The 16,972-nt window shown below is 45.3% G+C and overlaps 1 protein-coding gene across 3 annotated transcripts in view; it reads right to left on the reverse strand.

The window, feature by feature from the left end:
* Positions 1-603: 603 nt before the first annotated feature.
* TGFBR2 (transforming growth factor beta receptor 2) overlaps positions 604-16,972 on the reverse strand; it is a 79,587-nt gene continuing 63,218 nt past the window's right edge. For all 3 annotated transcript variants that reach the window (XM_077811241.1, XM_077811240.1, XM_077811239.1), the window contains 2 exons: positions 5,753-5,880; positions 604-3,110 (listed from right to left, as the gene is read on the reverse strand). In XM_077811241.1, the coding sequence (XP_077667367.1) occupies positions 2,931-3,110; positions 5,753-5,880 (308 nt within the window). In that variant the 3' untranslated portion in view covers positions 604-2,930. The remainder of the gene's footprint in view (positions 3,111-5,752; positions 5,881-16,972) is intronic.

Here is a 16,972-nt window from a genome sequence, read left to right on the forward strand (position 1 = left end):
AACTCTGCAGCTCAAAGAGAAACTGTGGCACTCAGTGCCATTTTTTTCCAGGCTCAGGCCTGTCTTCTACTGAAGGGGCATCATTCCCAACTGGGACTGGCAGGCTCAGAGGCCTGACCAGTAGCTGCAATGGCACAGCCCAACTAATCTGGCCTTCCTCTAACCTGGTGCTCAGGCAAGTGTCTTGCTGGGTTACTGCACTATCAGACCAAAACGTGGCTGTTCTAAGTAAGGCCTTGCCTGGGATTCAGCCATCAGTTTGAAACTGGGCTAATCCTACCCACGCTGGCAGCAGGTGTGGCTATGCTATTGATGTGGGCCAAGGTTAGCAGTTCGGGGGCAGGTTTAAATTTCCATAGGCTATTCCCCCCACCAGAGGCTATGACTGTGGCCTGGAGAGGCTGGGAGTAGCCATGCGGCCAGCAAAGCAGCTGTGCTCTGAACTTCACCCGCAGGCACCTGGAGCGAAGGGGAGGACTATGAACGATAGCAGCAGCGTGAGGCTTGGTTTCTCTGAGGAAACACGTTTCCCTAGCAAGGTCCCTTCCTCATTCTGGAAAATTTGTCTGGATAAGAAAATCCCAATGGAAAAAAAAGTCTCTAGTTGTTTTATTTGCTCTAATAAACATTTGATTTATACAAAACAAACACGGCGTAAAATGAAAATAGGTGCATGAAACATTTGCTAAGGCAGAGTATATATCCACGTTCCTATTTCATACATGATGGACAGGTGACATACTCCTTAGCAGAATAAAAATTTCCCTTTACATGTAGTAGTAAAAATGTCAGTAGTGTCAGGGACTACTGGATGCTGTTCCTTGGCCTCTACCCTGGAGTGAGGAAAAACAGGCCATGCTACAATCTTATGCTACTATCCAGTTTGTGAAAATGGTTCGCTTTTCCTCTCCAGGCAGTTACGGGAATGCATTCTCCACAGCCACCACTAGAGGTCAATGGGCCATAGCTCTGCCTAGAGGACACATCAATGCACCATACGGCATTTATAGTAACAACAGTATTGATGTTTGCAGCACAAAGCAGCTAAGCTGTATTCCTTTGAGCCGTAGCGCCACCATTCAGCTAAAATAGTCCCCCTATAAAATCCGGCATAGTATTTTCTGAATTCAGTTTTAGTTGTTGACTTTCTGCACCACTCTTTAAATATCTCTATGTAGTTTATTATAAAAGCAGATACAAAAACATTTTAAATAAAATATTTTCACCATAAATCTTAACTTCTATGTGAATAAACATGTTTCCTATTGATTTATAGCACAGTCTCCTAGAAAAATATCAATGTCGGTCTGACAAAGGCTTTTATAATTGCACAGGACACACCTCTTTCTCTATATATTTATTAATGGAAAATTGTTTTGTTAATTTCAATGGCACATTTTATTCCTCTGTGAGAAGAGCACAGATCACAGAAGACAGAAGCCTTAGGAAATACTGAAAGCTTTACTTTAAAGTCCAATATGAGGCCAACTTCAAATCTAACCCTAGTGGAAGGCTAAAAGAATGTAAGCAATGTCTGATGGGTGAATTTTGGAATGCACATTTTGCTAGTCATACTGAATAGCTGGGAGCAGCTCTAACTACGGGGTAGGTGCAGTACATGACAATCTTATGTTAGAGTGTTCGATCTGCATGGGAATTCAGAAATGGAGGACACCGACGTTCTTTCCTAGCTTTTGCAAATAAGGCATGAAACAGAGTCTGAACAAAGAAAAACTGAAAAAAGAACTGGGTAAGTCCATCAATGGCTATTAGCCAGGATGGACAGTGATGTTGTCCTAAGCCTCTGTTTGCCAGAAGCTGGGAATAGGCAAGAGGGGATGGATCACTTGATGATTACCTGTTCTGTTCATTCCCTCTGGGGCACTGGCATTGGCCACTGCAGGAAGACAGGATACTGGGCTAGATGGTCTGACCTCCCTATAGCTTTTCTTGTGTGTCAAGAAATTAGACAGGCTGTGTATAAAAAGTTTTTTTTACTCTTCATGTATTGATATAAAAACAAAGTCCTGCCTTTCATCAGCATGTACAGCAAATGCAAAACATCTGGAGTATTATCAGCCTTGCCTGATTTCATAGGGTAGAGGGAAGGAAATGTGTTCCTCTGATATTTTGCAGCCTGCTAGCATGAAGTGTAAATTCAAAGTAATAAACATATAAGGGAGACTGACCTTTGTATGGAGACACATGTTAAGAGTCAAAAACACAACCCCTATTTTTTGGAATATTTTGAGGAACATAGTTAAGCATCTGAGTGCACTGGTGACCCACTGAACAATACATACAAAACCTTTTGAAACCAGCTGCAGAAATGATTGCATAGTTACTGCATAACTGAAACAGATTCTGAGGCCAAATCTATCTGCTGTGAACAAGCTCTCTAAAATACAGAGCAGCAAGATATGTATAAGTATGTGATTTGAAAGCCTCCTTTCTATTGCCTATTGTTCCTATGCATTTGGTGAGGTGCCTAGCACGTTGTTGCTGGTATCATGAGAGACCTCTCCCTTTGTTTCCTTAATGGGCAGGGTTCTCTTAGGTGCTAGTAGTTTCCTGGAAGCACATTTTACTCTCTCCAGAGTATGGCTGTATATATAAGAATAGCTCTTCTGTAGTTATATACAGGCATTAATAAAGTGCAAATATTATTGGCTATTGTCAAATCTTGTTTCCTGAGGAAGTGCTAACACAGCTTAGCCATGACAAGATCTAAGGCAGCCACGGTATGACACCAACTCCCTATTTTTGGTTCCCACAAATTCTTGTCCCTCTCTGGAGACCCCACTTAAAAGGAGTGGCAAGATCCTCAGTACTACAAGAAGCAAGTCCAGGCATTGATCAGGACCTCTTCTTTTTCCAAGCTGCATGAGTTCAGGAGCAACCTCCCTCCTTTACACAAGCCTGAGCTGTTGCTACTTGGTGGTGGTCACAGAGCAGTCTTCTGGGATTTTCTCCTCTGAACAACTTCTTCCTGAGAGTCTGTCCTGGTGCTCAAGCTCATTGAAACGCTCAGCCACGCACTGCGCAGTGAGTCGGGCTTCAGGGTCGTGATCCCAACACTCAATAAGAGTCTCACACACCATCTGGATACCCTGCAACGGGCACAGAAACACCAGCAATGAATTCCTTTACAGGACAGTTAGGTCTCAGGCAATACAAACACTTGTGTGTGAGTAATTCTGTGCAACTTCTTAGGTGAGCAAAGTTACTGGCGTACGTAAGTGTTTACAGAATTGGTCTCATAATCATCTGATGTGAAGTGTAGGGAGAACTCTATATAAAAATACGGCACTGTTTACAGCAGAGTTACTACAGGTTTTGGACCATTACTGTAGAATAAAATACAGTGGACCACTACTGCAGAGTCCAGCAGTGTGTTTCAGAAGTGTGCTATGGTACATGATAACCTCACTATTACTGGTCAGCTGATCATGAAGAGGGTAGTGGGAAATCTGGAGCAAAACTTAAGTATCAGACCCCAGTTCAGGTCCTTGTGGTTTCTTGGCTCCATGTAGAAACAAAAGCCCTGATCTTGCAGACACACATTACTCACAGGTATTTGGGTGTAACTGCAACGCTGTTGCACATGTTTACTGGAAATAAAACCAGCTGTGTCTTAGCAATATCTGTATAAACGAGATATTTGCCAGGAAATTGTGTGCTTTGCTTTCTGACACTGAAGATCATTAAGCAGGATTTATATTAACATTTTTATTGAAAAAATAACACTTCACAATACCACATTAATTATATAATTTCCCTAATTGGTGATGTTGCCTGATGTCAATGTTACTAGCAGAACGTTACTGTCTGTATACAAATAACATTCATTTTCTGCTGGCATTGAAATCACAATCAGTAAATTAAATTAAATATTAAACATTAACTTGGAATCAATAGTGCAATGAGTCCCATTAAGGGGGAAAACATTGCAATATGTAAATCTATTCCAGAATGTTATCACTATGAATAATGGGTTCATTACCAAAACACAACTGCAGATGAAGAAAATGAGTATGAAGGAGCCATTACAGTAAGAGCAGCTTCTACTGATTTCAAAATTAGTACTAAAGAATTCTGGGGGTAGATCCCCACCTGGGATAAACTGTGATAGCTCCACTCAAGTCAATGCCCTGCTGAATTTTAGGTGGCACCGCATGAAATGTTGAGAGGATTTATAGGGTGGGAACCAAAACTCCTTTTAGTAAAGCTCCTTACCAGTGAGATCAAATCCAGTGCTGTCAATTTCCCTAAATTATCCTTTTGATTAAACCTCACTTATGGCCAGATTGTGCAGAGCCCCTGCAAGTACAGAGACCATGCTCTTCCCCGTCTGCGGTTCTAGGGGGCCTGTTGGATAAGCACTGCGGGCCGCAATCTCTCCATAATGGTGTCGTGAGGGAGCAGCAACTATCCTGCCACCTGATTCCACAGGGCAGCAACTAGTGAGAAGCACTCGCCTGTTGCTGGACAAGGGGCAAAGTGTCCTGAGGGTTCTCTAGCAATTGCTCTAAGGCTCATGGGGCATCTGCAGCTCTAGTGCTGGCAGCAGAACTGGAGTGTTTCCCTGCTCCTGTTTCTCTGAGACAATCAGGCTGGTTCCTGCCCTCGTTTATTTGGCCCTACTTCGTTAGTGACTGGCGACTGTGTTCTTCTGTGAGCAGCTGTCAGTTTATTTCACTGATGTGATCGACAGGCTCAGGACTGGGTTGTCTGCTTTTGTGGTACCAGCCAGAGCAGGCATTGAGAAATATACAGCCTTGCCTGGTTTTCAGACAGTTTCACTCCGGACTTGTCTGTACAGTGCCACAGTCCCGTCTCCCAGGGTGTGAACTATACAGCGCACTCTGACTGCAGGTGTAGATTCCACTGGCTCAAACTACAGGGTACCTAGTTTGCATTGACATAGTCTGGTTTCAAACAGGCCCATGTTAACACACACGAGGCACTTCTGAGTCTGAGCCAGCAGGGTCTATACAAGGCAGTCAGAGCGCTCCACAATTCACACCCCTGTAGTCCAGACTGTGGCAAGTCCTTACTGAGGTTTTGACTGAGATGAGAGGGCTGTGACTAACCATAAGTGAGACTAACCATGTTCTTCAGGACCGGTTAAGGCCAACAGAGAGGTTCAGAGCTCACAACTGAAGAGGATTGTTAATGCTTCCATTGCAAAGCCCTGAACGAGCTGAGAGACTGTCCTTCCTCTGTTGCCTTAACCCATCAGATCAGCTGGCGTGCTCTTGCTGATGGTCCCTAGAGAAAAATTCGGAGTCTGACAGCAGTTATTTCTCAGCTGAAGGGAGCCTCATATGGAATTTTCTCCCCTTTGACCCATCGGAGCCTGAACTGGGAGTGCTTTATGGGGCAATATATTCCACTGAGATTTGGCTGATTGATTTGGGTGTGGTTTCTAGTTAATGTGGATCATTTAGGGTAGAGACTGTGTCTCCTGAGGCCACGGGTGCAGTAGAACTTCACTGCCCTGCACTAATGGGGTGGGGTTGGAAGAGGAAAGCCAGTGCTGAGCAATGGGGTGTGTGATGTGGATGGGCAAGGGCAGCGGCACCAGCACCGCCAGCCAATTAAGAAACTCTCACCCTTTTCTTAACAGCTGGTGCAGCCTGTTCAGCCCTCTGGACACCAGGGCACTGGATGAGGGACTGTGTCTGGACTGAATCATCCCTACTCAGGGCAGTGGCTGAATGCCACAGTCTCTTGCATGGCATGTTCTTACCTGATGGTTGAGCCAGGAGCTAGGGATCTCTGGACGCCCTCTATCTCGCAAGACATTGTCCTTCATGCTTTCTACACAAGGGTGCTCTCGTACTTTAGAACCAAATGGGGGCTCGTAGTCTTTCACTTCTGCCAAGGGAATAAGTAAACACAAAGAGACTCAGATGGGTTTGCCTGTTATATTGGTGTCAAGAGCCCTTTACAGAAGTAGGATCAACTGTTTAACTGCCACAGCCCATGGTGTACCAGCTGACCAGCTTCAAATAAAGCCACACCTGTGGCTTTTTCTAAAATGTAAGTCTATTTTTTTTCTTTTTCCTGGCAGGCTCATTCTATCCTCATTTGCATTATGCCCCAATAATTACTCACATTAACAGCAATCACCACATCATAGTGACTCTCAACAATTTGGGAGTCTGATCCAGGAGTCCACATTCAGGGAAGAGCTTTGCCTGAGCAGAAGCTGCAGGACTGGCCCCTTTGGGCTGACCTAGTTTGCAAATCTAGGGAAAACACTTTGAGGGTGGACATCCAACTGAAATCTGTCTAGGGTTTACCTATGAATGTGACTGGTCTCTAAAGGATAACAGTTGCTTGAGAAATTCAGAGGTGCAGCTTATTAAGGCAAGAAGCAGTGCTGACAGGTGGAGTACAGGCTTCCCTGGTCACTACAGAGAAATGATCACTGGGAGAAAGTAGTGTACTTTTTTTTCCCTCTCCAAAATATTAATTTAAAAAGGGAGCGGGGGAGATAGATTCTGCTCTATTGGAACTATGTAGTTGGTCAGAGTCCTTCCACTCTAGTTTTTGTTTGTGCGTTCCATATTTTTGTGTGTGTGTGTGAAGGACTAAGCCCTATGGGACCTTTGGAGAAAATTCAAGAAATCTCTGGGAGTGGCAATATTACAGTAAATGCTGACACAATGTAAAAAACGCTGTGAATTCTTTAGAAACAGATGGAGAATTTACTCCCAGGGACATGCCTAATAACAAACTGGTACTGGATAAAGATTTATGAGGTTGGCCTGTTCTATTGCCTATTGTTTCATTCCAGGAGTTAATTGAGGGCACTTTCAAAATGTGACCTATATTAGAAAAACTGAAATGTAATTGACAAGATATTCTAGTGACTGCATTTAGATACCTAGAAGATGCACAAGAAGGAATGGGATGAAGAATAAGGGCATTATAATAATGCTGTAGGATAAATCAATGGTACTGCCGCAGCCGGAATACCGTGCAGCACATCTTGCAGGCTATTTCAAAATTTAAAATTGTTCAGAGAAAGACGACAAGAATGATCCAGGGCCTGGGGAAATTCTTGTATGAAGAGAGATTGAACCATTGGAAACGTTTACGTTAGAAAGGAGACGAATAAGAGGGGACATGATAAAAAGTGCTTCATATAATGAATGGTACAATAGAGAAGGTAGAACATGAACTTGTGTTATGAGACAGGGAGAACAGAAGAATAAGGAGACATTCAATGAAGCTGAAGGGTGGCAAATTCACCGGATAAAGGAAATACTTTTTTATACAATACATAAGTAGTCTGTGGAACTCATTATCACAGGCTGTTGTGGAGGCCAGGAATTTAACAAGATTCAGAGAGGAATTTGATATTTATATGGATACCAAAAATATCCAGGGTTACAACGCTGATAATGACAATTTATGGAAGGAATATTAAAGCTCATGCTTCAGAGCTTAAGCCAATCTCTAAATACTGGAGATCAAGATGAGATCTAATGTGGGGGCAGGTTATCCCACATATGCTTATGGTGGGGTGGGGTTCTTACACCTTTCTCTGAAGTGTCTGGTACTGTCCACTGTTTGAATACTAGATCAACTGGACCATACGTCTGATCCAGCATGGCAGTTCCTAAATTCTTAGGAGTTTGTCACTGTCTTTAAGTCTTGAATATAATTAAATAAGCATTCAATTAAGGGCCAGAGTCTTCCAGTCTTGCTCCTGCTGATTAGTACCTTGTTCCACAGATAGTTCCACCAGCAGAGTAAGACTGCTCAACAGGAGTATGGCTAGCAGAATGTAGCCCTTAAAACCAAATGGAAACTGCCATCTTGACAGTCTGATGCCCATGAGTACAATGCAATGCCTGCACAATGAAAAAGCAGAGACATTCAATTTCCAAAATTAATGAGCAAATCTAATTAAAATCAATATCAGAACCATGCAATACCTTGGAAAGTGTTCTGTTTTGTCATGAATTCTAATAGGATTGGTGTTCCCTGACTCCTGATCTATATGTTACTACTATTTATCATTTGACAATGGCAGTGCCTATGCACCCTGGTCAAAGGATCACGGCCCTATTGCAATATGTACAAACAACACAGAAGACGGTCCCTTTCCCAAGGCGCTTACAGTCCTAGTCAGTCAGGACATAATAGGAGGATAGAACAGACGAAGGCCGGCGGGGGAGGGAGGGAGAGTAGGAGGATGAAACCATTTCCTGCTGGAAAGTATCAATAAAAAGGCAGCCTCATTAAGAGACACCAGCACCATCCACTGTTATGGGGGACATAGTGAGACAGTTGTTTGCAGTGTTGCTGTAGCCATGTTGGTCCCAAGATATAAGAGAAACAAGGTGGGTGAGATAATATCTTTTATTGGACCAACTTCTGTTGGTGGAAGGGACAAGCTTTTGAGCTACACAGACGTGGAGGCTCATGGTTCAATGCTGGATACTCTTAATTTTTATTATGTTAGAAGATAGCGAATGGTGCAGGAGGTGATCGAGAATCTTTTACTTATGATTCAAGTCAAGCTCTATGTGAATGAAAATTCAAATTCAATTAAATATACAAAAACATTTTAACTTTGTTAAAATAAAACTACCTTAAATGTGCTGGATACACAAGAAAAACGTTTCTTATAGACTATCAAAATATGTTTTGCATTTAAAGCTAACTTATTTATTAAGCAAAGGAACTATAATAAAGAATTAAAGGAGAGTAATGCAAATCAACCTGGGTTTATGGAAAATAGATACTGTCAGACTAACTTGATATCTTTTTTTGATGCGATAATAAGTTTGGATAATGTAATATACCTAGACTTCTGTACAGTGTTTGACTTGCTTCCGCATGACACGGTCTCCCACAGTATTCTTGTCAGCAAGTTAAGGAAGTATGGGCTGGATGAATGCACTATAGGGTGGGTAGAAAGCTGGCTAGATTGTCGGGCTCAACGGGTAGTGATCAATGGCTCCATGTCTAGTTGGCAGCCGGTGTCAAGTGGAGTGCCCCAGGGGTCGGTCCTGGGGCCGGTTTTGTTCAATATCTTCATAAATGATCTGGAGGATGGTGTGGATTGCACTCTCAGCAAATTTGCGGACGATACTAAACTGGGAGGAGTGGTAGATACGCTGGAGGGGAGGCATAGGATACAGAAGGACCTAGACAAATTGGAGGATTGGGCCAAAAGAAATCTGATGAGGTTCAATAAGGATAAGTGCAGGGTCCTGCACTTAGGACGGAAGAATCCAATGCACCGCTACAGACTAGGGACCGAATGGCTAGGCAGCAGTTCTGCGGAAAAGGACCTAGGGGTGACAGTGGACGAGAAGCTGGATATGAGTCAGCAGTGTGCCCTTGTTGCCAAGAAGGCCAATGGCATTTTGGGATGTATACGTAGGGGCATAGCGAGCAGATCGAGGAACGTGATCGTCCCCCTCTATTCGACATTGGTGAGGCCTCATCTGGAGTACTGTGTCCAGTTTTGGGCCCCACACTACAAGAAGGATGTGGATAAATTGGAGAGAGTCCAGCGAAGGGCAACAAAAATGATTAGGGGTCTAGAACACATGACTTATGAGGAGAGGCTGAGGGAGCTGGGATTGTTTAGCCTGCAGAAGAGAAGAATGAGGGGGGATTTGATAGCTGCTTTCAACTACCTGAAAGGGGGTTCCAAAGAGGATGGCTCTAGACTGTTCTCAATGGTAGCAGATGACAGAACGAGGAGTAATGGCCTCAAGTTGCAGTGGGGGAGGTTTAGATTGGATATTAGGAAAAACTTTTTCACTAAGAGGGTGGTGAAACACTGGAATGCGTTGCCTAGGGAGGTGGTGGAATCTCCTTCCTTGGAAGTTTTTAAGGTCAGGCTTGACAAAGCCCTGGCTGGGATGATTTAACTGGGAATTGGTCCTGCTTCGAGCAGGGGGTTGGACTAGATGACCTTCAGGGGTCCCTTCCAACCCTGATATTCTATGATTCTATGATTCTATGACATTTTGATTAAAAACTAGAGCAATATAAAATTAACATGGCAGACATTAAATGGATTACAAAATCTGATTTCAGTCTATACGTATAGAATCATAGAACATCAGGGTTGGAAGGGATCTCAGGAGGTCATCTAGTCCAACCCCCTGCTCAAAGCAGGACCACTCTCCCGTTTTTGTCCCAGATCCCTAAATGGCCCCCTCAAGGATTGAACTCACAACCCTGGGTTTAGCAGGCCCACGCTCAAACCACTGAGCTATCCCTCCCCCCAAGTAACAACATGGGGTACAAAAATTTAATAATGGGCTCTTCAATCTAGGAGAGAAAGATATAATTCAATTGAATGGCTGGAAATTGAAGCTAGACAAATTCAGACTAGAAATAAGATGAAAACCTATAATAATGAACCTTTGGAATAATTTACCAGTGGTCGTGGTGGATTCTCCATGTTTAAATCAAGACAGGATGTTTTTCTAAAAGATCTGCTCTAGGCATTATTTTGGGGAAGTTCTATGCCCTGTATTTTAGAGGTCGTCAGACTACATGATCACAATGGTCCCTTCTGGCCTTCCACTCTATGAATCTGTAAAAGCTTGTCCCTTCCACCAACAGAAGTTGGTCCAATAAAAGATATTACGTCTCCCACCTTGTCTCTCTCATAGTGAAACAGTGTCAGGTATTCCTAAAAGCTTGTTTGAATATGTATATGTCCATCACCCTGCTCGTTGTCTGCCCCTCTGTGCAGATCTCAGGAGTCTGGGGCATGGAAGATAATGCAGTGGAGGAGGTGGATTCCCTCCCACTTTGCCCTATCAGAAAGTCCATTGGCGTTAATGAAAGACTCAGTGGGTTTGGGATGAGGCCCACTGGGAATACTGGGTGAGATTGGGTGTAGGGACCCTCCCCACTGCACAGTGGGATAAATGGGCCCTGTTTATTTAACTGTCATTCCAGTGTTCTGCTATTAATCACTGCGTTTTTTCTTTAACACTTAAATAAAAATGCCCAGCTCTTACAAAACACTCTTCATCAGTCGATCTCAAAGCACTTTAGAAAGGAGGTAAGCATCATTACCCCCATTTTCCAGCTGTGGAAACCGAGGCACAGCGAGTCAGAGTCATCCAGCTGGCCAGGTAGAGCTGGGAATAGAACCCAGATCTTCTGAGTCAGATTTCAGTGCTCTATCCACTAGACAACACTGCCTTCTCACAAATGCTGGCTAGCCTGGTGAAGGAAAAAGCTGATCTACATTCTTCTAATATTTCCCCAGACTGATATTACTTCTCTAGTTTACCCAAACCAAAAGGTTGAATAGACTTTTTTTTTTTTTTTAAAGGGGGAAATTTAGGTAAGATGCCTGTTCTCATAACCAACATTATAAGAACACGCTTCTCTTTGTTAAGCTAAACAGCTTGAGCTCCTTGAGTCTATCCCTATAAGGAAAGTTTTCTAAAAGTCTTGTGACTCTTCTCTGAGCCCTCTCCAATTTATCAACATCCATCTAGAATTGTAGGCACCAGAACTGGACACAATATTCCAGCAGTGATCATACCAGTGCCAAATACAGAGGATTGCATTAGCACTTTTGGCCACAACACTGGGAGCTCATGATAATCCAATCTGACCTGCAGATTTTTTTCAGAATCACTGCTTCTCAGAATAGAGTGCCCATCCTGTAAGCATGGCCTGCATGCTTTGTTCCCAGATGTATACATTTATATCTTAGCCCTGCTGCATCGCTGACCATGAGCCACCCGTGGTAAGCCCACACCCCAACCCTCTACCCCAGCCCTGAACCAACACCCCCAAAGCCAGAGCCCCCTCCTGCACTCCAAACCCCGCCTCATCAGCCCCACCCCGAAGCCCTCACCCCCTCCTGCACCCCAACCCCCTGCCTCAACCCGCCGCCCCCTCCTGCACGCCAAATCCCTCAGCCCAAACCCCCCAGCCAGGACCCACCTCCTGCACCCCAAACCCCTCATCCCTGGCCCCAGTCCAGAGCCTGCACCTCCAGCCTAGAGCCCGTACCCCCTGCCACACCCCAACCCCAACCTGCAGCCTTCTCCCACATTCCAAATCCCTCGGTCCCAAAATCCCTCTGTTTCAACCAAAGTTGTGGTGCTGCTCCGGAGCCAACCTCCTCCCCAGGCAATGTAATATTTCTTGAGTACCCCAAGCAATGTCAGCCATGCGCCGGGGTGTCTCTCTCTCCTCCCCACTTCCTCATATTGTATTTGAGAAGAGTTGCACCTGAGCCCTCCCCCCGCCCCGACCAGTGGCAGCTCCATTCCTAAACACAGATGCTTTCAATTTCTTTCTATAAGGCTGGCAGAGAAACTGCACTTGCTGTTCTCGCGCCAAAGGCAAGACTTTGGGAGGAAAATTATATTTTTTGCAACATGCAGCATCTGGTGCCCAGCTGTTGGGCTGATTGAAATACCAAATACCATATCGGTGGAGTGGGGTAGTTGGTTCTTCCAAAAGCAGTGTTGCTGGGTTTCTAAATATGCCCTCTAAGTTATATGCCAGTGAAAAATCAGACAAACGTTATCTACATCTCTGCCTTCCCCTTCTCCCCCTTGTGCTTCTCCAGATTTAGCACAACAAAACAACAACACTGAACAGCAGGGCCTTTGCACAAAGCTGAGACCCACCTGCACCACTCTTTACAGTGAGATGCTGCTGCAGCTTCCCAGTACAGATGCAACTGCTGCGTTTTTAAAAAACAAACAAAGGCTGCCTAGAAGGGATTCACATCCTAAAGAGACTGTGTGTGACAAAACTTCTGCAGTGAAAGGCCCTGCCATACAGCACCTCCCACACTACACAATCCTCCACACCCACAAAAACATTCTCCAGAGAAATACAGAGTTCCCTTTGATAAAGCAACTGCCATTCAACTGGGTCAAGGTACAATAACTATTAGGCCCACCTGCTTCCCCAGAAAGTCGTTAGCATAACTGTCGGGACCTTACACCGATTCCTCCTGCTTTTGAAACTCTCATACACTTTCCATAGGGACAGGAATACTGAAACTGTAATCATGTCTTTTCCGGAGAGAGAGGGAGAGAGAGAACTATTTTGGATCTCTAAATTCCAAGGGCTCCCCTGGACATCCCAACTATATTCACCAGCATCAGTCACATCAACCTACCAAGGTCAAAATTAGGGGTACTTCCTCTCTTGTTGGATTGTGTATCCCATATATGAGAAAGAATGCATTCCTCATGCACCAAAGAAGTTGTGCTGGTAGGAAAGGAACTACTTGTGATGGTGGCAGAAGGTATCAGCGAGAGAGATGGGGGAAAGATAATCATGAACGCTGTCAGGTAATCTGCCAGTTGGGTGCCAGGGTGTCTGAGGCAAGAGATGATCTTTTAGAGACACATGAGAAAACCCACGACTATGCTACTGCTCTCTGTGAAGAGGGACCCGGGGCGCAGAGGGATAGGAGGGGGAGCGAGTGGGGGGGGGGAGCCAGCTCCAGGCTGGGAAGGGGTATCCACATAGGTTCTACTGCCAGTCCTAGGGCAGTTCCTCAGTGGCTGGTGTCCAGTGCCCCATGTCCCAGCCCCCTTGGCGGCTGGTGCAGTGTGTGCGGACAACCTCCTGCCTAGGTGCAGGTGACCTGTCCAGTCCCCTCACCCCATCTCAGCAACTGGCGTTTGTGCTTCTGTCCCTCCCTGGGGCCAGATGTCTTTGCTGGGACCCATGGTGGCTGGTCATTAAAGTCATTGGGCCAGAGAGGAAAAGCAAGAATGACTCTACAGTTCAGTGGTTAGGTCCTGGGCCTAGGAAGTGGGAGATCCTGGGTCCAGTCCCCCTGCTCCAATGAGTCTTTCATTCTTTATCCACAGTGGAACAGCTTCAACAGGAGAGACTGAGGGAGGTCCTCTGCAGGCTATGCCATAGCCTAGTTGTTAGAGCATTCTCCCGAGAGGCAGGAGACCCTGCTCTGTTCAAATGCTTTCTCCCCTTTAGGCGGAGCAGGGAATTGAACCTGGGTCTCCCACATCCTAGGCAAACACTCTAGCCACTTGATTAGAAGTAATAAGGTTGGCGGCACCACCAGCAGCTGCTGCTGCCACCTGTGGCATGAGGCAGGCTCCTAACTCCTTGTTACAAGAAACAATTTAGGTGCTTAAGCCATCTGACTCCAAGAGAGCTATTCCCCATCTCTTTGGCATCTCCTACTGGCTAGCTTAGGTGTCTCCCCACCTACCGTGCACTGGTTGTTGTGGATCCCATTCTTAGGCACCTCTCTCTCCCCATGTGGTGGATAGGGACCCTAGGCACCTAACTCAGGCTTTGTGGATCGCAGTGTGGTGCCAGTTTTCTAGTTGCCTGAAAGGGCTTGCAACACTCTGTGTCCCAGTGTTTAAATCCCTTTGGGCCCAAGTTCTGGGAGTTATACTTCAATTATTAGGATAGAAGCTTAAGGCTTGGCTCTATCCCTTGTGACTAAAAGGTCACTCCAGATCGAGAACAGTAAAATCTTTATGTCATACCATCATGTTGTAGAATTACACTTCCTGGGAAAATGACTGAAATCAGGAAATAAACAAGTTCAAGAAGTCTGTTTTTGGAGACAAGCAGTGATTGAGGGGTAGGATGAAAAAAAGAAAACCAGGAAGTGGGGTTAAGATCCATCAAGAAAGAGCAGGGATGTTGGGCCAGATAAGAAATGTTAGGAAAAGGAAAAGCTTATGTGCTTATTCTAAAGGTTATAATGGGTCACTCTCTTCTAGCTGACAAGCTGATCATTTTTCTTCCTTATGAAACTATACTCATATCCTCTTTTAAGCAGCTGCCTTGTGAGCAGAGCTTCAGTGAGGCTTGCTTTCACCACAAACACCACTCCACTGTACTCAGCAAATATCAACAGGAAAGGACCTCAGGCATCAGCAAAAGGATGAAAGATTCCTGAACAAACAGCTCCCATATATATAAACAACAGTGAGTTGCTAAATGAAAGAAACAGAGAGTGTTCAAGAGACAGAGCAAAGATCCTGTATTTCTGCTTTTAAAATTCATCATTGTTGTTTATGAAATACAAATTAAAAAGGGCGAGTGGCATCAATAAATGGCCTGTATTTATATATGCGCAGCACCATAAGAGTTAAATTAGGATGGGCTTGTCTTTAAAAATGCAAGCTTGAGGTTAAATTATTGAACCACAAAATGTTTGTCAAGCGATACTTCCTTGAAGTATTGGAATAGTTTTTGGATTTTTTTTTTTTAATGCTTTGAGCCATTGCATATTTGCTTTGCAGGTTTCCTCACATAGTTGTTCCAGGGGCGAATCCATTACCCAGAGCCCAGGCCACATTGCAGAACTGCCTGCTCAGCAGATACATAGAGAGGCTAGAGTGGAGGAATGCTCCTCCGACCTCCAACCAGAGGTGAAAGTAAGCCAGTATGCCCCAGTACGGCGTACTGGCAAGAGCCGGTGCACTGTACTGGGGCAGTCCAGCTTCCTCAGGGGGCAGCCCAGATTCCCCAGGGGGCAATTTAAAGGGCCTGGGTCTCCCAGCTGCTGGAGCCCCAGGCCCTTTAAATTGCCTCCAGAGCCCCACTGCTGGAGCCCTGGGGTAGCGGCTGCACGGCTCCAGCAGCTATTTAAAGGGCCTGGGGCTCCCCTGCTTCTACCACTCGGGCCCTTTAAATAGCTGCTGGAGCCGTGCAGCCGCTACCCCAGGGCTCCGGCGGCTATTTAAAGGACCGGGGCGGTAGAAGCAGGGGAGCTGCGGGCCCTTTAAATAGCCCCCGGAGCCTTGGAGTAGCGGCGGTGGGGGTAGCGGGGGCTCCAGGGGCTATTTAAAGGGCCAGGGCTCCAGCTGCCTCTGCTGCCCCGGTCCTTTAAATAGCCACTGGAGCCCCACCGCTTCCCCAGGGCTCCGGCAGCTATTTAAAGGGCCAGGGTGGTAGAAGAGGGGAGCCTCGGGCTGCTGCTGCTACCCCCGTGGGGGGGGGGCAACCTTACAGGGTGGTCTGGGGCTCCCTCTGACCCCGCAACCCCGCCCCTTCTGCCCTAGGCTCTGCCTCTTCCAGGGGCCAGAGCTGGCCCCAGAGTACCGGTATGTCACTCAACTTACTTTCACCCTTGCCTCCAACCATGATGCAGCTGTGAAGAGACTGTTCCAGCTCAATAGTAGAGAAGTCTTCACGGACAAGAGGACCCATCAAGCAGCAGATCTGCAGCCTGATCATGTCTCCCTCCCATTCATTCATCTGCACATTGCCGAGCAGGAATCCCCACATTGTGAAACTCTGCACCTTGCTAGGTTGTCCCCTCTCTGTGCAGTCCCTTGAAATACTACTGCTCTGGTTCTGCTGGACAAGGAGACCCCATAGTTTTGGAAGAAGTGACAAAATTTGCTTCCTAATGCATATTTGCCATGATATCTGTCAAAGTTATCTGCAACACCTCTGTTACTCAGTCCTTCTGTGCAAGTGTCAATGTACCAAACTGGGCGGAAGCTTTAGGATGGACACAAATGTTCCATAATGCTATGTACGATGATGACACCAGCACATTTTACTTGTAACTTAGACCAGAGGGGAGACAAAGCCAAGGCCCTGTGTACGTCATAGCATATTGCATATGAATTCTGTGGCCAGGCTCCTGGTTTCTATGCCATACATAGCTTCATACTGAAAATTTTGGGGCAGCTTTAGGTATATCAGAAATGGAGATTTAGTTTTAATGAACTACATCTGAAAAGGAATAACACAGTAGACATTCTTTGTGATATTTATTTTGATGTTACATTCAGTTTATTTTACTCTGTCCCTACATCTTCAATATCCCTTTGTTTTTTATACTTACAATGTGTTACTGTATTATAGAAGTTGTCAGGAGTGCAGTTGAGCTTTTGGCACGCATCTAAGGTACGGGAGAAAGATTAGGACTTAGGGATTTACCCAGGGAAGTTTCTGCTAAAATGATCAGTCATAAATAGGTTTCAGAGTTAAC

The sequence above is a fragment of the Eretmochelys imbricata genome, chromosome 2 (genome assembly GCF_965152235.1).
Source record: "Eretmochelys imbricata isolate rEreImb1 chromosome 2, rEreImb1.hap1, whole genome shotgun sequence".
NCBI classification, from domain to species: domain Eukaryota; kingdom Metazoa; phylum Chordata; order Testudines; family Cheloniidae; genus Eretmochelys; species Eretmochelys imbricata.